The sequence below is a fragment of the Epinephelus moara genome, chromosome 3 (assembly GCF_006386435.1).
Source record: "Epinephelus moara isolate mb chromosome 3, YSFRI_EMoa_1.0, whole genome shotgun sequence".
NCBI classification, from domain to species: domain Eukaryota; kingdom Metazoa; phylum Chordata; class Actinopteri; order Perciformes; family Serranidae; genus Epinephelus; species Epinephelus moara.
In genome coordinates this window covers 24621708-24643029 of record NC_065508.1, presented here as the reverse complement: position 1 = coordinate 24643029, position 21322 = coordinate 24621708, and the positions used below count along the sequence as shown (strand labels likewise).

At 40.8% G+C, this 21322-nt stretch overlaps 1 protein-coding gene across 1 annotated transcript in view; it reads left to right on the top strand.

Annotated features, from left to right (window-relative positions):
* The window catches only part of LOC126387687 (CXADR-like membrane protein), a 93431-nt gene extending 72115 nt beyond the window's left edge, over nucleotides 1-21316 (top strand). Inside the window, exons 2-7 of the mRNA XM_050040304.1 lie at nucleotides 8844-9001; nucleotides 10630-10828; nucleotides 13540-13707; nucleotides 14214-14336; nucleotides 16794-16935; nucleotides 18251-21316. Of these exons, the coding sequence (XP_049896261.1) occupies nucleotides 8844-9001; nucleotides 10630-10828; nucleotides 13540-13707; nucleotides 14214-14336; nucleotides 16794-16935; nucleotides 18251-18623 (1163 nt within the window). The 3' untranslated portion in view covers nucleotides 18624-21316. The remainder of the gene's footprint in view (nucleotides 1-8843; nucleotides 9002-10629; nucleotides 10829-13539; nucleotides 13708-14213; nucleotides 14337-16793; nucleotides 16936-18250) is intronic.
* Nucleotides 21317-21322: the final 6 nt, after the last annotated feature.

The window sequence follows — 21322 nt, the reverse complement described above, 5'->3', positions numbered from 1 at the left end:
GTGTTTGCTAGAAGCTCTGTTTTAAAACCAGTGGAAATAGAGCCCTGAAACAATGAGATGATTCTACTGATCTTCAGTGATCCGATTGGTCGGACGTCGGGGTGTCAACAGGCTGTGATCTGGTACTCTGAACATAACCTGCTACGGGGCAGGTTAGCTTCGTGGCACTAAAAAACCCAGAGTTAACCCTGAAGTTACCTCGCTAACTCCAAATCCATCTTTGCACTGCAGACCTCTGGTGTGAACATTAACATAAAGCATTCAGAGAAACATGGCTGCCTTCTTTCTGTTGTTTGAATCTGTCTAAATGTCACATTTTAGGTTAATAAAAATATCCAGGTACCAGTTTAGGCAGGTGGAGACACAGGATTGTCGGGTCACAGCTTACATTTGCTAAGTGATTTATAGCCGACAGTGTAAGATTTACTATCCAGATTAGTATTATATTAATTATTTAATATTGTATCTTGTGTGATAAATTGAATTGAATACCTTAATGATGAGATAAAACTGTTTATGCTGAGTTTTGAAATGCCTCCAAGAAACTGAACGCTGGAGGATTGAAGGGATTTTGTGAGTCATGGTGAAATGTGTAGGGATCAGCATAGATTAAACACCAAGATACAGAACACACCTTTTGAAAGCACAGATAGTGGAAGCACAATCAGACTGTAAGCCTGAGAGTTTATCATAACAACAAACAGTACAGGGTGGCTATGAGTGATATCCTGCTGTTCCCATAAGAACTCTATACATAAGTGACTTTACATTTGTTTTATTTTCCTGTTCAGCATCGTGCAATCCCTAAATGACAGGAAATTATCTGTATAGTTTGCTATTGTTTGCACGGGTAATGCATTAAGCAAGGAAGTGTTTCATTCTCACAGGCCGCAGCAATAGCAGTCGTAGCAAAAAGACATAAAAGATGATTCATTCTGAGTGCCAGTTCCCCTGCTCCTCCTCAAGTGTTCAAGGCTGCAGTGAAATGATTGCATGCTTCGGAGAGCAGCTAATGTGCAGAGAAACAGGTACAGCAGCAGGGCGGCGAGACGTCAGATAACATAACATATACATACATTATTCACCGGGTGTCAGACTAACTCTTTGCAAGCGACCAAACATTTTATTTTATTATTTATTTATTTTTTTTACTTGGCATCATTCATTGGAGGTTGTTTGCGCAAATGTCAGAAATGAAAACAGTTTATTCGTCTTTGCTTTCTGACCGCTCACTCTTAATTTCCTTTCTCAGACAGATTGCTAAAGTCGTCTTTTAAACAAAGTTAGATAAAGCTTATGAATTTATCCCGTGTCTGTTTCTTGGCAAGATATTTAGAAAATGTACAAATGGATTTGGCCGAAGATGCATTTGTGTACATGTATCTCAGAGGCAGCATATTTGTACAGTAGGTCAGTGTTGGCAGAGGCTCATACTTTTTTCAGTGCCTTCTAATTTTGGTTGCGTCTGCTTCCCATTTTTGGGTCATGAAGTTATGACATTAACTCTCTGTCCCTCATGGTCCTGTGCAGTGCAGTGCAGTGTAGCAATGCTCTCTGCAGTGTGCTGGGAGGCCAGATTATCAGATCTTGGCTGATACAGAATCTTGTTGGTTGATATGCTGCAGGTGAGTCCATGGTGCAGACTGTGTTACAGTACAGACAGTATGTGCTGTCAGTGTTGGCACAGTGTAATTAAAAAAAAACATCTGGGCTTTCTCTGTAATGTAGTTTATTAAATACAGTAGGTATTTCCATGTTTGCTGAGACACCAGCTACAGTATATCTTAAATTTCCAATCAAAAGTAAAGAGATGACATTGTTACTGTTTATATCAGCTACAGTTTCACAGTCAGAACATAAAATAACAATTAATATAAAAATCGATGCAGCAGAACCAGAGATACTTTGGGGTTTTTTTGGGGGGGGGGGTTTATACCTCACATTCGTCACGTCACGCCGTCATATCATGTCATATCATTGGAGTACAACACATGCACAGTGAAATCTAGTCTGAAAGTCTAGTCTGTCGCTGAAAGGCTCAATAGCTGGCACACTGTCAAATAACATGGGGAGTGATTGATTCGTCTCACTGAGGCGTCCACAGCCAGCCTCGGGTCGGAATATTTTTGTACGCAAAATAAAGACATGGGTGAGAATAACAATTCTTGCAATTACTGAAAAAGTCTTTAATAAAAGACCATAAACAAATACTTTCTATATACAAATGTTCCATTGTTTATATTGGCTACCATTAATCTGAGTGTACCCAAAAAGTTCTGTCAGGCCTAGCGCACCCAGGGAGGCTAAAAAGAGTGCACCCAAGCAGCTCCTGAGCGGACTCTGTCTTATTATCTCTAGCACCGTCTGCTGTAACCCTCCAACATTGCAGGGCCAGTTACATTAGGCCCGTTTCCACCGCAGGAACTTAGGGGTAATTTTATGGGGCCGGGGCTGTTGGTGCGTGTCTCCACTGCAGGAACCACCCCCGAAGGACAGAGTTCCAGAACTTTTACGAGGGCTAAACAAGTCCCTGCCTCGGAGTAGGTACTCAGAACGGCCCCGAAAAAGTCCTGAGTGGGGCTTGGGGTTTACTTGGTGCTGATTGGATATACTCAAGGCGGGATGTGACGTCAACAGAAAGCAACAAAATAGCCGGCATTTTTAAAACTCAGCAGACGAGGAACAATTCTGTCACATCCAGAGCCCGGTAACTTTACAGGAACCTTCCTCCTACTCCCTCCCTTTCAGTGGAGACACTGCGGTTGAGAGGGCCGAGCGAGAGGACGCTCCTGTGAAGTTCCTGCCCCCCCAAATAGTACCAGGAATTTCTTCAGTGGAAACGGGCCTATTGTTCATGTGTCATACCCCATAGCTAACAAGGCGTCTGAGACCTTGTCCCAGCCTCCTTTCAGTAGCCTTGGTCAAAATCTGGTGCATTACCCGCAATGCAACTCGACATGGTCAGAGGTTTGGGTGTGCTAGAAGTGGCTAATGTAGCTTCAAGCCTCTAGCCTGCAGCGGAGAGGGTAGGCTCACTTCTTGCTAAGGGTTAGGGATAGGTGAATGAATTTGAGGGGGGGATGAGGGGGCCAGCGTCTCCCTTGTTAGCAAAATGACCAAAATGCATCCCCCTCGACAGCCTGCCATGACTCTCCAACCCCTGGGTCTGAACCAAGATGCCATCCTATCTGGACCCAGACCTTTAACTGAGACATTATTGAGAATATAGTACATTTTGACAGAGTGTTCTATTTTAACCAGCGCAGCATTTGTAGCACTGGTATAGCTGAAACTCACAGACTAATGACATGCGTTAAATCATTACGACTCGAATGAGTCAGAGAAAAGCGATTACACATGGCATGCTCTAAAGAGAGAAACGTAGACAGCAAAGACGGAGCTTTTAATCAAGAATAGGCAGTTCAAAACCGGTGCGTCTCATCATATGTTCCAAGACTGTGGTGATTATTAAAAATGGCAAAGTGAAGCGCCACTACGAGACAAAGCACAGAGCATCTTGTCAGTGAAGCTACCCACTCAAATCTGAACTGAGGCACAGATAAAAAAGTTATATGGAACTAAATCACTACATCATAACGCAAGTTAGGCTTTAGACTACAAGCCTATTGCCACAAAAGGCTTTGTACAACTTTGACATATGCAGTAGCACTCCCCAACACCTGTAAAGAGACTGCAATGTGGAAAAATCAATGGAGTTCCCTTTAAGAACAAACTTTGCTTCTCATAGGAAACTGCATTAGTCTACCTGTCTGGATGCATCATATTTCACACTGATGTATTTGGAAGCGCACACAGCTAATACTGTACCATCTCTGATCTCAAGATGTATTTCAAGAACACCAGCTATAGAGATCAAATGTTCAGCTTCATGTTGCTATCATTTCTTTTTCAGCTTTATATTAGGTTGTGGCCTGCAGAGAGTGACAGGAAACATGGGCAGAGATGACAGGCGACTAAGGTCGTCAGCTGCATCTCAACTCTTGACGTCATGAACACACAGCACAAGCCGATCAGACCACCTTAGCTGTTCTGATGGACTCAAAATCTGAATGAGCATGCATGTGTGTGTGTATATATGAGTATGAAAACATCAGGGAGATGGTTTTATAAACTGCAAGATAGATAGAAGATAAATAGAAGTATATAAGCTGTGTATCTGTTGTGCATCAAGCTGTTTGCTGTTCAGAGAAACACCTGATTTGTCAACTCGTTCTCATTTCAAGGGCGTCAAATATGGCAACCTGGTCAGTGGCCCTTGGTTTCTCTTTCTGTTAAATCACCTTACAGCATCTGTATGAGATGCACCGGGCCTTTAACTACCTCCAATACAATCCTGTCCACAGCAATAACATAGTAGAAAGAGTGAGAAATTCTGAATGTGCTGGGAAGGAGGGGTGGTGGATGGATCAAACACACACACACACACGACTTTCACCCAGAAGACTAGTGTTTTGTACCGACACACCCAAGATAAACTTTTTTGTTGCCCTAAGTAGGCGCAGTTTCACAGCAGCCTTAGTCAAGTTTGTCAAGTGACGTACTCGTTATGTTACCTTAACTTTAACACAAACCATGATTGTTTTACTCAACCTAACCATGTAGTTTTGTTGGCTAAACCTAAGATAGTTTTATTGGAAAAACCAACTTTATCTGTGAAGATGGAAGTTTAGTTTGAAATGCACTGTAGCATATAGCGAGCTGAAATTAACACAGAAGTGTCATAGTTTGAAGCGTTGGGCAACTGACCAAGCTGCAGTATCAGACGAGTTGGAATTGAAAACATTTCGGATGTTTTTACTGAGCTGTTCGTCCAGCCCAGTCACTAGAAAAAAAAAAGGCATTTTAAGTGATACATTACAGTTACACCATTCATGTGTATTATATGAATAGACTCTCCAGGCTTGAGACTTTGGCAAGTAAAATAGTTGGCAGGCCACAAAAGCCTTTGACCCAACTCTTTACAGAAAGAACAAGGAAGAAAGTGAGGAGTATCTTGGCAGATAGCTCCCGTCCTCTCTTTAGCCAGTATGAGCTTTTAGGTTGCGCTATAGAATCCCTCTGGCAACTAGAAATGTATATAAGAAGTCCTTCATCCCGAGTGCCATCAGTATCCTTAACTCAACAAAGTGACTGATGAGTTTTAAGCCATAGTTAGACAATGAGCTGATTTAATGTGTTAAGTGTTGTGTAGTGACTTTGTATGTTTGTTTTACTGACTACTGTCTGCTTTTTACAATGTTGTCTTTTGTGTCTGGTGAGCCAAAGACAAATTTCCACCCCTGGTGGACAATAAACATGTATTCTGTTCTAAATCAACTTTTCTAAAGTGACATAGTTCCACCTACATACAAGCTGACTTTGTCATTGGAAGGTCGAGGAGAGGGTAGATGGCGTGACACGTGGGTGAGATGGCTGCCAAACTGCAGACCACTGTTCGAGACCAACAAACAACAAAGCCAGCTGTTTTCTTTTTTTGCAGGATATTGCGGCATTTCCAGCAGTGATGTGGTGACAAACTGGGTATATTTATCCAAAATATTATCTTCTCCTAACCATTACCAATTCAGAAATGTACAATGCCAACATTTATTCTGGCAGTTACGTCCATCATGCATGTTTCTTTAGAGGACACTCATTCCGTATGTCTGATTTGAAGAGTGTTCCTGACTTCATGAGACCCGAACTTTTGTTTAGTATGCATTTTTGAGTTCTCCTAGCTATCTGGGATCAGTAGGACCCAATAATTATAAAAAACTAAACATTGTCAATGATAATTAAGTTCCATTGTCCTCAAACAAGACAATAATAAAGTCTCAATGTCTTCAAACAAGTACTTCCTAATGAAAAGCATCTTAGCTTGTTACTGTTGTTGGTCAATTTTGTTGCCATATAAAACTACAAACATAATTTATCATTAATAAACAAGATTAACCACAAAAATCGATCAGGTTCTGGACCTTGTCCACTTTTGTGTCGGGATGGGCTGCTAACTGACTTGGCAGAGATGGCTGCCATCTTGTTTTTACACTGATTAGTGTATTGTGCTCTTACTGCCACTAGATGGCACAAAAAAGTGTCCACAAACAAGGACAACAGGTCCAAGTTAAGTAGAATGAAGTATAAGATCAAGTAAACTCAAAATGTGATGTCCACATATGAGAGGATGCAGGGTCTCAGGAGGTTAATGATTTTATCTGTACTTGATGGACTGACTGCCCTGGATTATGTATGTCACTCTAACTCTTAAGCATGAAACACCTTCCCGTAATCTCATCCATAGCCATGAAACAACTGGAATCCTAGAAACTAGAAGACACGTATCACACATATTTGCACGAAAGCATCCTCACATTGGATTTTTACAGGCAAAAATCAGAACTGATAGAGAGCACATGCATGAAAGAGAGGAAGACGTCTTTAAATAGCAGAATGCACCACCACTACCACCCAAAAACAGTATGAAGAAAGAAACAATAAGGAGATCCAGGAGAAATTAGCTTGGCAGGAGTTTGCCCTCTTTTCCTTTTTTTTTTTTTACTCTTTTAATTGTTCCTCCTAAGATCAGAGCTTTCTGTGGCACCAGCCTTGGAGCTCAGTCGATGTGCTGACTTGCATACAAGCAAGCAGGCAGGAAGGCGGGTTGACTTTCGACAGTTTGAAGGGTAACTGGGCCCTCTGCGTCCCGCTGTCTCCCACTGCCACTATAATTGGTCCAGTGAGAAGTCTACTGGGAGGAGCAGGAGGGAGTTTAGTGGAGCACAACACAGCTCACCCCAGGGCTTCGTCACAAAAGCAAAGCTCTCCATGCCACTTTTGCCAACAGGCTTTGTGGCGATAATCGCGGACAGGAGTGTGTCTTCACGTGTGCAACACTGCATGTGCACACACACACATAGATATACAGAAACACACACAGCCGTGCACACAGTTCATTCTAGATGCATGTTTGTATCTAACTATGTGCATTCTACAGATAATGGATTTATATAGATTTCATGCATGCACAAGCTCACACACCACCACCACACACACATGCCTGTTGATACTCATAAACTCAAGTATGCATACATTCTGTACGTAACACATACACCTGAACATTCTGTACACATCTGCAGAAGACTCGTCACCATGTTCTGCTAATAAAACACACACAGGCATACACACAGAGTAGTAATTCAAGCCCGTGCACACACTTAGCGGCTGTCCACACACACATTTCCCTGTTCTATTTTTGCTCTCCCACAAATGTGTCCAGCCAGCAGGACATCACAGTCCATACAGTTGATCAGTGTCCAAAGAAGGATAAATAAATAAAAGGGGAAACAATTGGAAGCTCAGGCTTTCATCCTCAGCCTCTCGGTAATTCCACCCCAGTCAGCAGTGCCAGTTTCACTCTGTGTCCTGCTGCGGTGGGTAAGCTGATATCCCCTCTGGATCTTACCCATTGTACCATGTATCCTTTTTGTGTCGGGCTTATCATTAGTGTAACCTGCCTCAGACTGCAGGGCTGTGTGTGTGTGTGTGTGTGTGTGTAATAGTTGTAACATATTCATGGTTGAAAGTTGGTATGTAATGTGGATGGGTTTAAATATAAATGTGATGGCGCTTTGTTCTGGAAGAAAGTATTGCTATTGAATATTTACTATTGGTGAAATTTCCTCCAGCTGTATTTGCATTGGTTTAATCTGCTGAACTGTACATTTATTGTGTCTGCCTTTGGTTAGCATCAACAGTGTTGCCAGATGTACGATAATTATTGTATGTGTACTTTTGCCCGATGTGCAATGTACAATCAATAATGCTTTAGTTTGCATAGTGTATGATAATACTTTATGTGTTACGTCAATATCTGCTTTTCATTGCTTTGGAAACTACAACACAGAGGAAAGACACAACAAATTGGACGGTAGCTTAGATGTCTAGAGCAACGTCCAAACATCACACTGTCTGATATGCTTTATTTCATAAAACATTTTACTTTAGTGATTATGAAATGTGTTTTTGAGTCGTATTTGTGACGGTGAAGTGGATCAGTGAATGCAACACGTGTTACGACCAGCAGTCAGTGGTTATAACTCCGGTACAATAGGTTTCCTCAAAGTGCAGTAATTATATGCCTTTTTTATGATTGTTGAGCATTTCCCATCTGGCAACGTTGATCATCAACATATGGCATCTTGATGATAATCAAGATGTTCATGATAATTGCTTCATTCGAGCTCTTGCTGTCGAACGAATAATCCCATACCTTATTTCTACCTTCAATCTACAGCAAGCAATCCATCACAAGAGATAATCTTTCCTATATCGGCTGTGCGGCATGGCACGGCTCATATCATCTTCTGTTGTAGCTCTGTAACTTTATTGATTAAGGTGATGTTTCTCTTGGTACTTCAAAATAGCATGGAAATGCTTGCTCTGGGAAATATTATTTATGTAGACTGTAATATTAGATTGAATTCAGTTTTTAATATCAACAGAACAGCATGGAACAAACTGCCATTGACAGTGATTAAATGTCATGTCTGTCAAATGTGTGGAAAGAAAAAAATGCTGCTTTGCTCCAAAATGAAACTGCAACAATCAAATCTTTAGCTGATATGTTGCCTTCAAGTGCACCTCGTGAGCTCAGACTTTATAATTCCACAGTCTTCTCCTGTCCCCAGTGCTTTAGTCAGGAGACTAGAGTTTGATTTTAGAAAGAAAGTTACACAGAACTGTTTTGTGCTATTTGTCTGATTTATACTTGGAACTGTGCTTTTATTAATATTTCATATCTGATGCAGTGAACAATAATCTTGGACTGGTCTGTCTCTCTACAGGTCTATTGGGTTTGCTGACGACATGCGCCCAGACGGAGATGAAGAGGGTTGTGGGAGACAATGCCACACTGCCCTGCCACCATAAATTCTGGGTGGGTGATGACCCCACGCTGGACATTGAATGGCTGCTTCTCAAGCCAACTAACAAGCAGAGAGTGGTGAGTGTTACTCATCAATCAACACTGCATTAACGACCCAGTCCCCAGAACAAGTGTTGGCATTGTATGTTTTTTACGATAATATGTCGCAGATATGTTGAAACTTTGTTTATTTTTATTACAACAGTGTTGTGGTTAACGTGTGGTTATGATGAGGCACAAAAAACACTTACGTTTAGGAAAAGATTGTGCTTTGGCTTAAAATACCCAGTTTAGGTGTCACAATCACAGCTGGAAATGCAGCCAATGTCATGCTCAGAAACAGCTTTTGGGTGGCCTAATCACCACTAAAAATGCTTCCACTGTCATACTGAAAACATCTGGTTTTAGTGCCATAATCACAGCTGGAAATGCCAATGTCGTGCTAAGAAACACTTATCACTGCAGGAAACGATGCAGCTAATACACTAAAGAACACCTGGTTTTGGTGGCACAATCATAGCTTTAAATGCAGCTGATACCTCAAACTAAATAACCAGTTTTATTGTTTGTTGGTCTCAAATAGTGGTCTGCAACTTGGCGGTCAACTTACCTTGGTGTGTTGGTATAAAAATGACAAATTTAACATATTCCTGGTTTGCAGCAACATGCAATGCCAACATTTTCTTCTGGTGACTGGGCTGACATTGATGTTAAGACACTGGTGTAATTACCATCAGCAAACTGCCAGAATGGCTCTCAGACTCAAGTCTACATTTCATTTTATACTTTGAGCCACCAGATGTGATTCAGAGGGATGTGTAAAAATAATTAGTCAAGTATATTAAGTGCATGAGAATCAACACTGCCCTACAAAGCACAGAGTACAACATATTTGTTCAAAATTAAAAGACTGGAATCTGAGGTTTTGACATGTATTTCATATAAAACATTATATAAAAAAACAGCATGTAAATGGTGCATACAAAATGCAGCAAAAATCAAATCAAAGTGTGGTAACTGCCCAGTGGCTGAAACAAGAGAGCTATATCAACTATAGAGCTGCACTATATATATTTTTCTGAGCTGTTAACTGTAAATAAAAAATGTATGAATGATCCAACATCTTGGTTATTTCGTTTTTATTTTAAATTACAAAGAACCATTTTCATTTCACTTAAATATGAGTATTAATAATTTAGCCCTTGCAGATAAATTAATTGCTATGAATAATGAAAAAAAGTGGTTAAAATTGACAAGAAAGCTAACATAACAAATGTTGTTAATGGACACTGCATTTTCCCCTCACATCGAAGATTATCCAAAGGCAGCATTTGTATGTTTTATTTTATTTTATTTAGTTTCTGCTGCTTTAATTCTTTGAGTGAAATACTCACCTTAAATAATTAGCTTAATTGAAATTATGGCAATACAACTTTTCTGTTTCTTGCATAGTTCGCTGGCTATTCTGAAAACTTTAAACTCCTGCTCTTAACTTCACTGATTCTGTAGTTACTGCCTAAAAATGGATTTCCTCAAGGGGATATATAAAGTACTACTTTTTCTAACTCCTCTTCTTTTATTCTACCTGTGTCCTCTCTTGCATTCTGTTCAAATAGAACCCCCAGTTGTTACAGGGAGCTTCCACAATGTTGCACTCACCGTATGTGTCTTACCTTGTTTACCACCTCTTTCCCCTCCCCCACAAGGTGATCACCTACTTTGCTGGACGGGTATTCGACCCCAACGAAGCGGAGCGTGGCCGCGTAGCCTTCGCTGGAGAGTACTTAAAAGGCGACGCCTCTCTGCTGATCAGTGACTTGTCTCTAACAGACTCAGGAGAGTACAGCTGCAAAGTCAAGACGGGTGCGCAATACCACTGGAGCACCATCAGCCTCATAGTGCTGGGTAAGTGGCAGACAGCACTTAGATTAAATAAGAGAAAACACGGACTGAGGGAGGACTCATGAGAACGCTACACAACTAGAAGTGTCATGTAACCCCAAAGCTCTTAGCATTAGTGTGTGATTGAAAGTTCAGACCAATGGTTTCACCTCTCGCTCTCATCCACTTGTGAAGGAATAATCTACACCGATGAAAAAGAAAACTGGAATTAATCGAGTTCTCATCCTCTGTGATTTCTTTACAAGGGCCAGAGTGCAAAGAACGTGCAGCAACACGTTTGAAATTCAGTTGGAAGACCCCTTTCTTGATCAGCTGACTCTCATTGATCTGTTGGTATGAAATCTGTAAAGGAAAGCAGCACTTTAATCTATAATGCATACAGCTCCATAAGAAGAGCAAACACCTCCTTACTATCCAATACATCACTGAAATAAACAAACTCCAGCAGATTGTGCTACCCCTTTTTAAATTATTTATTGCTTCCTTGCTTCCAGTCTACTGAGGCAACTCCATTTCCCAGAGGCAGCTGGACCTCGCATCAAGTCAGTTCTTACAGCAATGCAATTCCACAGTACATCCTGTTCAGGAGAGAGATTTATTCTAAAAGTTACAAAAGCAAAAAAGGTATTTTAATAAAGTTCCTCTGCAGTATTTTACATAAATTCTGCTTCGTATTTATTAGGCATGATTCAGACATTTACAGCTGCAGTAAATGCTGTCAGTCAGATTACCATCAGGCTATTCTGAGCAGTGACGCAGGTGACAGCCAATGAAATCACTATGCTGATTGAATATTGGAGTGGGTTTTCATGTCTATGAGCAAATGAAGTGCAGTGCATTGAAGGCAAAGAAAGCTACAATTGCTCACAAAACTGTTCTGAGCGGCTGACGGTCTCTGAGGTCATCTTCTCATCCTAAAAATGCCACAACAGCTTAACATTCAAATGGTTGACTGCAGATCATGCAGGTCATAAATATTCCACAATGAATGTTCCACCATGAGCTTGCCAGGCTGATGAACTGCATAGCCCACGTGCTTCCTTTTTTTCCTGCTGGACAGTGTGTGTCCACATGATATACAGTATATGGATACCAACCACTGGCATAGTGTTTAAACTGCAAACATGTGCCAAGCTTGACAGGCACATGTTCCAAGACTGTGAGGTTAAACTGAAGATACCATCTAGGTCACCACGCCTGGGAAAGGTTTTTAAATTGTAATCCATAAGATTGCAGTCTTGGGAATACATCCTCACATATATGTTTTTCCCTAAAAATACTTAACTATGTAACTAGCTATGTTTATGCATGGTGTCATGAGAACACTGGAAAATTTAAACCCATAAAACAGAGACTTTTGAAAAAGCTACTGACCCCATTTTAGCTTGAAAATTCCAGAATTGCTTCCTGATTGGGTCCTATCAGTCATACCGTATTTGCTTTGCTACTGATCTGCTACTGATTTGCTTCTGCCACCTCTTTGACCACCTCATACTCATGTGTTAGTTGTGTTTTCTGCAACTGACCAACCAACCACAGAGTAGAAAATCTGCTTCCTGTTTACGCTGGCTAGGGCATGCCCAGTGTACATGAATGGCGGAAATTATTCCTGAAGGCTGCAAAAAAGTTGTGTACAGAGATCGTTTTCAATTTAAAATGCCATCTTAGAATAAAAACGGAATAGTAATAGTGTGGATGTAGCCTTAATTAATTTGGCGACACCTGTGGTTACCATGGTGACAGCAAGAGTGCTTTCACACCTGTCCTGTTTGGTTCGGTTCAGTCGAATTGAAGTTTGTTTGCCCCCTAAGTGCGGTTTGTTTGGGCAGGTGTGAACACAGCAATCACACTTAGGTGTGCACCAAAACAACCAGACCGAGACCTTCTTGAAGAGGTGGTCTCAGTCCTGTTTCAAACGAACTCTGGTGCGGTTCGTTTGTGGTGAGAACGTGTTCCTTCCTCGATCTGAACCAACTGCAGTCACATTACGCATTGTTTGGGTTAAACAAGCATGAGCGTGTTACAGTCCTGGAGGACCTTACTGAAGCTACAAAAATGCTCCCATTATCTCAGGGACACCACTTAATCCATACTGTTCAACTGATTCTTTCAAGTCCTCTTGTACTGCCTGATGTAGTTCCGACACCTCGCCTTTAGAAGACTATACCCTGTGAATGGACTCAAGAAACATCTTCTAATTTCTGTCTCTGTCACAAACAAGCCCCTCTGATGCTGCTCATCACTTTCACTGACAAAAAGGGCAAGAGAGTGCTTCTAGTACTGTCCTGTAGTTGCCTTTACAGTGGACACTGTGGAGACGCCCACCTAAAGCTCCACTTTGGGACGGACATCCTAATTTCTTGATCATATTTGGGACTGAACAAGTGAGGGAGGCCCTGTATGGCAAAATCAGCATACAGTATCCATCTGCACAGGAACAGTTCTATTTGTTGAGACACTTCTTTACGTAGTTCCCACTATGACCAGGTGGCCAAGCCTAAATCTGGTGTTATATAAATAAACTGTACACAAGGATGTACTGCAACAAAAATCTTTTAAACACAAATCCACATTTGTACAGTAGGAGAATCTTCTCTTGTTATGCCACAGCCTCTAATGCTAGCCTGTGGAGAGCACCAATCTTCTTTGGAAAAAGTGGATGAGGGAACAACATGTAAGGATATCTGGGTTTGTATTTGATTGTCTGTCTGCAGTGAAGCCGTCCAAGCCGCGGTGCTGGATGGAGGGCAAACTGTTGGAGGGCGGTGATGTTAAGATGAGCTGCAAGTCTGCTGATGGCTCTGATCCCATCCACTACAAATGGGAAAGGGTACTGGACAAGGGCAAGTATGTTGGCAAGCTGCCTCCCATAGCCCTGATAGGTAAGTCCACTCACACTGGAGGATGCGTCTGATAGTCAGTTATACCAAGATTTTCACTTTGATACCTATACAAAGTTTGAAATCTAAAAATTTAATACACACAGCATGCTATAGCAAAAAAGAAAATAAAAGATGCAAAATAACATGTCACCACACAGATTTGTAGCAGTGATGGTATTGCGATTCATCAGTTGAGTGTTTCAGTTGAAGAAATGCTGGACTGTTTTGTTATATTTCAGCTCTTTGACTTTTTGAGTTTTGTGCTGACTCCAGCACTCTGCTGTCAAAAGCTAGACAGAGGCTCTGTCTACTCCAATTCTTCTTTTTCAGTTTCTGCATCCTTTGACTACTCTGATGTATAAACATAAAGTATATAACCTCAGAAGGTGACAATAAATCAGTTCAGCTTGTGTAAAGCATTTATCACCTCTTAAAAGACAGAAAAGACCATAAAATGAGACAAAAATACACTCTCATGTCTTGTTTGCTCTTGTTTGTACTATTAGATTTGAAAAACCCAGAGATTGTGACATTAAGGAACTTGACCAAGGACAGTACCGGAGTCTACAAATGCACAGCCAGCAATGATGTGGGAGAAGAGAGCTGCACAGTGGAGGTCAAGATGCACTGTGAGTGACACTTGCTGAACTCTAGATTGGAGCAAAATCTGCAACTTTTGATTCATCTCATCCACTAATGATTTCAGACACACTGCCCGTTGTCCTGCAGTGAAACTATCACTGACCACGACTACAACAAAAATGACTGAAAGTGAAGTTTATAATGGGATTTACACTTGTGCATCAGCTCTATGCAGAGCTGACGCTGTCGCCTACGCACGTGGCCTACGCCGTTGTGAGCATTTATACTTGTGCAGTGGTGTGTCTTTGTCTTTCTGCAGTTACACCTACAGAACACTAGTCAGCGGCGGGGTTTCTGTGAGGTGCTGTAAAGTTTAGGTGGTTCAAAACACACCCAAAACACACATTACACACACATTAAACACACATTAAACATGGCTTAATAGCAACAATTTCAAACACAAGTAAACAAATCAGCTTCATTATAACCCGCAGTATTCACAGACAAAGCACTTGCCTTTTACTGGACACATTTTCCCCACAAATACAACATGCTAATGTTATTAGCACACAGCTATGGCATTTAACATTGTATGAATTAGCCTAGTGGCTAGCGGACTTTTCCCCTACTCATATGAAGACAGGGACAACAGCAACATTTAAGAAAGGTAATGTTACAAAATTCAACTCCATTATAGCTCACCAGGTTCACCGACAAAACAACTGTCTTATACTAAACGTAAAATGATTTGCAGACAAATAACACGCTAACATTATTAGCACAAGCCTATGCCAAATTGTACAAATTAGCCTAGCGACTAGTGGAGATTTCCTCTGCTTAAAATGCTAATGTTAAACTGCTTTGATGTCTTCACAATTTATTGTTTCTTATCTGTGAAATTAAAGTAAATAAAACCATTGTTTCCACTGAGGGAAAAGGTTTCAGCTTACAAAAACAGACAAAAGGTCTGCGTTACGGTGCCCCACCATCATTAGCTGTACTCGCAGTGAAGTGTAAAGGATAAGGCTGACAACACTCTGTATTTTCTTATTGTCAAGAAAGCCCAAGAAAAGATCCAAAACAACAATGAATTAGTCTCTCCAAGCTGGCTGATTTCTATACCTTGTCTGTGGCTCTCAGCCCTAACACATTGGTTCGAACTGTAGATGTAAATCTTTAAAAATGTCTCACAAAAATTATGTTTCATTTTTTTAAAAGGCTTGTAATGTTTGGGAGTCTTTTTTGTGGTGGATTAATACACATTTGTTGCTCTTGTCTGGCAGCAGGATTCTGTGTGGGGGATTGAGCCAAAATAAACTTGAGTGTGTGTGTGTGTGTGTGTGTGTGTGTGTGTGTGTGTGTGTGTGTGTGTGTTCATGGTAATGAAGGAACCAGTCACCCAGTGCAATAGTGTAGCCCGGTGATGTGTTTTTAAAAGTTTAAAAGGGGGGGGACATAGGAGCTAAACAACATTTTTAGGTGAAATAATTCATTGTTGTTTGGGGTGTTTTCATGGGACTTGATGAGTAAGAAGACAAATATAGAATATTGTTAGGCTTGTCTTCTAAGATGTACTCAACAAATCTTAAATGTATGACCCTGTGACAATTAATAAGTATACAAACCAAGGTTAAACTGTATGCGATACACAAACAAAAACAACTTTAACAATGGTTTACTGATAAAATCTATTGCACTGAATTTGAAGCTGTTTGTAATAATAATGATAATAATACATTTTATTTAAGGGTGCCTTTCATGGCACTCAAGGTCACCTTACAAAAGTACAGAAGTGCATAAAAACAGGGATAAAAACAAACAATAAAATACAATGGACAGTATAGATGGACAACATAAGATTTCATCAGCACACCTTACAAAAGCCTATCATAAGTACACTGTGGGCTTGATTTAAAGACACTGTAAATAAACTCTTTCATTTTAACAGAAAACTGTTTAATTTAGATCCTTTAATTATTTGAGGCAGTCTTGTAGTGATTACTACTGGCTACCGCTCACCATAAACAACATTAGTATTGCCAATTGCTGCTGCAACCTGCATGACTTACTGCCCTCGCTATTGATCGGATCTATCAATCACCGACTCACTCACCAGATTACCACCAGAGATGCAACACTAAGACGCAAGACCTCTAAAGGCAGGATGTTAGAAAGTAAAGCACCTGCAAATAAAAGTAATTCATGTACAATTTATTGGGGCATGAGATACAACTTGTGAAAATGTATACTCTTTTGTGTGCATGAGTATGTTTTATCGTATGTACACGTGAATGTGTGTGTAATTGCCACAATTTGGGCACTCCCAGTAATCCACTGGCAGCGTCTCTCTAAACCATTCAGAAAGTGGTGTCCTCTAAGGGGGGTTGTTAAAACATGTGTCCCCAAAAGTTACATAAGTAAGAATGTGTGTGTGTGTGCGTGTGTGTGTGTGTGTGTGTGTGTGTGTGCTTGTTTTGAAAATTTCTGTGTGTTCTTGTGTGTAGATGTCAGGGGAATGGGTGTGGTGGCTGGGGCAGTAGTTGGCGTGTCTTTCGGAGTTCTCCTAATCATCCTCATCATCTGGTTGGTGTTCCGCAAAAAGGAGATGAAGAAATATGAAGAAGAAGAGACCCCAAATGAAATCAGGTACACAGTGGAAGGAAACTTTGTCTGCCAGTCCCACCCAGACACATAGTCATAACCCCAGCCTGAACTCTTGCTGTCTCATGATAAACAAAGGAAACTAGAAATGTTTGTTGCTATATACAGTACCATCTTCAGAAGTGAATCCTTCTCTCAGAGTGCCACTCACTTAGCACTAATATCATCAAAGCACATTTGAAGCAGTGAACTGTAGGACTCCCCCCCCTCTGATTTCAACAGTTCTTCAACAGCAGGAAACTAGAACTTGATAGAGATGATTCCCTCAGTGACTGCATGACATGTTGGCACCGTTTGTTACAGCAGTTTAATTTTTTTCTTCACTTAGTTATTTGTTTGTTTCTGAGCAAAAACCTAATTAATAATACTGTTAGCAACTTATCAGGAATAATATATAATATGAATTTGTATGAATGACCTTATCAATAATGTAGCCAGTGACAGAGCAAGAAAGACAGGTGAAAGCAAACAAACTTTTGTTGTCTACAATTAAGTAGAAAAAACAGAACTTCATATTTTGTATGTGTTAACTAGATATAATTCAAGAATAAAATCCATCCCTTAAACTGAATTTGACTTTATCTACGCAGTGTTGGTAATTAAGCTCGTCACACAAAAATATGTGAAATGACGACAACCTGTTAACACTGCCAGCACCATGGTAACAGTGCCAGTGGAAAGTCAATAAGGATCCTTCATTGTGGTGGATGTACACATTCCCTGGTTATCGACATTATGCAGTAAATATTAACATTAATATTACAATCTTATAGGTAGTAAAAAGAGCTAGAAAGTGGACGTATAGTGGTAATTGGTGTGGTGGATGGGTCGAACAAACACAGGACTTTCACCCAGGAGACAGCTTTTTGTGCCCCATGTGAAACTAAAAGTCAATGTTGACTTCTTTCAACTTTATATACCTACTTCCTTTATGTAACGTGACATACTTATGTCACTTTAGGACGTACTTATGTCACGTCTGTAACAAACATAGTAGATCTGACAGGAACACTTTAGTCAAGGAGTACTTTATTTCCATTTGCAGTATTATATTTGGCGGTATGGCTCTGTTCTGGGGCCTCTTTGCCTTTCCTCGGGCCTACACAGAAAGCCTCTTCCATGTGCCCACGTGGAAAGTCTAAGGTGGAGAGAGCACACCTCTCTGCCCTTCCACGCACTTACGTGGAAAGCCTAGCCTTGTAGTGATGATTTGACCAGGCCAATTTCACTGAACTACTAATTGTTAAATTTGTTTATTTGAGGGCAGTCTTTGAATCATGCAACCATATGCTCTTTTCAGGGAGGATGCAGAAGCTCCCAAAGCCAAACTGGTGAAGCCCAACTCCCTCTCTTCTTCCCGCTCTGGCAGCTCACGCTCAGGCACCTCTTCCACACAGTCCATGGTGCACAACATGGGGCTCCGAGGCCAACGAGCCTGTGTTCCTGCTGTGGCGGCCCTCAAGGAAAACTGCCAATCTTCTTTCCCTCAGTCTCCACCTGCCTACAATCAGACAGTTCCCAAGACTCCTGAACCACGTTCAACACCAACCTCCACGTCTACCTCCAATTGCAAGCCCAGCCCTCCCCCTAAACTGAGTCCTGGAAACCTGACCCGCATGGGGGCCACCCCTGTTATGATCCCTGCCCAAACCAAGGCCTTCCAGACTGTGTAGAAGATGTAATCACACAGAGGAAAAGACCAAGGCAGCCTCAGGACATGGCAACCAGCTGAACCCAAGAGTTAGACTCTGATAAAGATCCAGTGTATATTCTCACCATTCGCTATCTGACGGATACTTTCAGGAATTTAACTCTTGGAGAATCTGTGCTTTACACCAACAATATAGGAACAGGCTTCTCCTGGCATTGTTTATTGACACACTCTCACCTGAGCAACATCTGTGATGAAGATACTGTTGTATGGACTGTGATATTAAAAGACAAGGAGGTGTCGAAACTGAAGCAGCAGTTGGTTTCTTATGAAAGGAGAGGATTGCACGCAGCAGGGAGTGAATGGGATGAGGTAATGTAATGAGGTGAGGTCGAAAGCGTGAGCCAGACTGAAATTTGATAAAGTGATTACATTACATAGCAACTTCATTCTTTTTGCAGAAGACAACAGATGGCTCATAGATACAGCTGAAGAGGTTAGTGTAAGGGAATGGGGGAAAAAAGGAACAAACTTGAACACCTTCTTGCATACAGTACCCCACTTTATACCTGTTGCTAATGAAAATGCCCTGCACACGTGACTGAACTGATTGATGAAAGTAGTTTAACTGGAGGTTGTTACAGTATATAAACGAGATGAATGGCTCTGATTGTATAAACAGACTTTATGTGGACACTTCATATAAACATTGATACATGTGACACACGCTGTAATATGGACATAGATGAATCCCTTTTGTCACTGCTTCCTCTGTGCTGACTGAAAAACCACATAGATGTGCACCATTTTCAGTAGTTTAAGTGTGGATTCGTACAAGACATTTCATGTTCATACTGTTCATCTATTCATACCTGACATGGCAAAATTCAAAGAGAATTCTGAGTTTTCTTTTTGTTTTGTTTTTTTCAGGGGGGGTCATTTTCAGGATAATGGAGCACTTATAATTTTGAGGACTGTCAAAGGGTTAAGTCGAGGCCCTGCTAAGAAAGTGCCACATTGTGATTGTTTCTTTTTTTTCTCATTTTGTGTATAGTATACCTTTTTGTTAACCATGAATGCAAGACTGTATGAATGTGTTGCTAAATGAGATGTGTTAGGTAGTATTTTTTTCTCAGCAATAAGTTACTAAGAACTCTCCCATGTTAAAATGGTTTTCTGAATTTTAATGAGTTTTACATGACTCATTGACTCATTTCTATAGAGAGAAAATTACTTTCTGCACTCTTAATACAACTTAGATATGGATTTCTAAAGAGTGCCTTTTGTCATTCATGCTCATTGTAATGATCAAACATATACAGTACTATTGACAGTACAACACATTACAAATTAGTCGTCCTTCACAAGGGGCATGACACTAATAACAGTCAGTGTAGGTATGGAGGGAGAGCTCCATTTATATCTGACCTACTGCATACCAGCCATAGCCAACAGACAGACAGACAGACAGACAGACAGACAGACGCACAGGACAGAATGAATCCTGCCCTTGTGCCTCATCTCCCATTCAGCAGAGAGGACAAACCTGATCCTTCTCCATTCCTCATTCTTCAATCACATTCCTTCCCTTCAATACATAATCTGCCTTTTATCCCTTTTCCTCTTTCAACTTGTCTTGTGAGTCTCACCACCTACTCGCTCTTCTCCCATGATGCTGTATTCTACTTATTTTCATGGTGGGGGAAGTTATACATAACCTTGATCCAAGGACGGAGCTTTGTCACTGTTGCGTTCAAAGCCAAACTGACTGTACAATTACTTAGATGTGTACAATAAAGATGTCACTATCGTTAGTTAATCTTGGCGTGACTTAAAACACCAGCGAACACACCTCTCTGACTGGAAAGTGAAACTTTCACCTTGCCCACCTGGAGACTGATGAACATAGCAATACCTAGGTCACTAAAAACTGCGATCGTTAGTTGCTGTAAGTGACATCTCCTGCTTTTACAAACTATGTGCACACGTGCGTGTAATCACTGATTTGTCAGAAAGCATTTGCCACCAGTGTTACAACATTCCACTACATTAGCTGAAATTTAGATTTTACATAACCTCATCCTGTGATTTAGAGCTGTCCAACCGGGGACCTAAACAGCTTTTCCCATAGCCAATAAAACTCAAAAAAAAAAAAAAGGCAAAACGATGCATGGACTGAACTAAACTGACAGCAGTAGACAAGGTGCCCTTATCCTCAGATAAGCTAGATATATTATTGTAATGAAACAGACATATTTTAGTTCCATTTCACAGAATGTCTTGTAGAATTTTTAATAAACTAACTTACCCATGCATAATTTGAGATTACTCTTCATTTAGCTTTAGCGTCTCAGCATAGAGAACTGCAGGACATTTACGGAAGGTACTGGGTTTTAATTAATAATTGGCTAAAGTGACAAGCTGACAAACTTGTAAACAGTGGATATATTTATTGAAATGGTCAGTTTGCTTCAGTTGCAGAAAAAGATGTTTTTATGATTTGAGAAGCACCACAAACAAGATTCCATTTACCTCCACTGTATGGTGGGAATTGACCTTTCACTAAGCCCCGCCCCTTTGTGATGGTCCAACAAGCTGTCAGAGTAAGCATGGAGCCCACACTGTAACTAACTGCACTCCCTGAAGAAATGTTATCATATTTTTGTAAAAATGAAAGAGTGATTCCAGAGAGAAGCAGACAGAGGGGTCTACAGTCTGTGT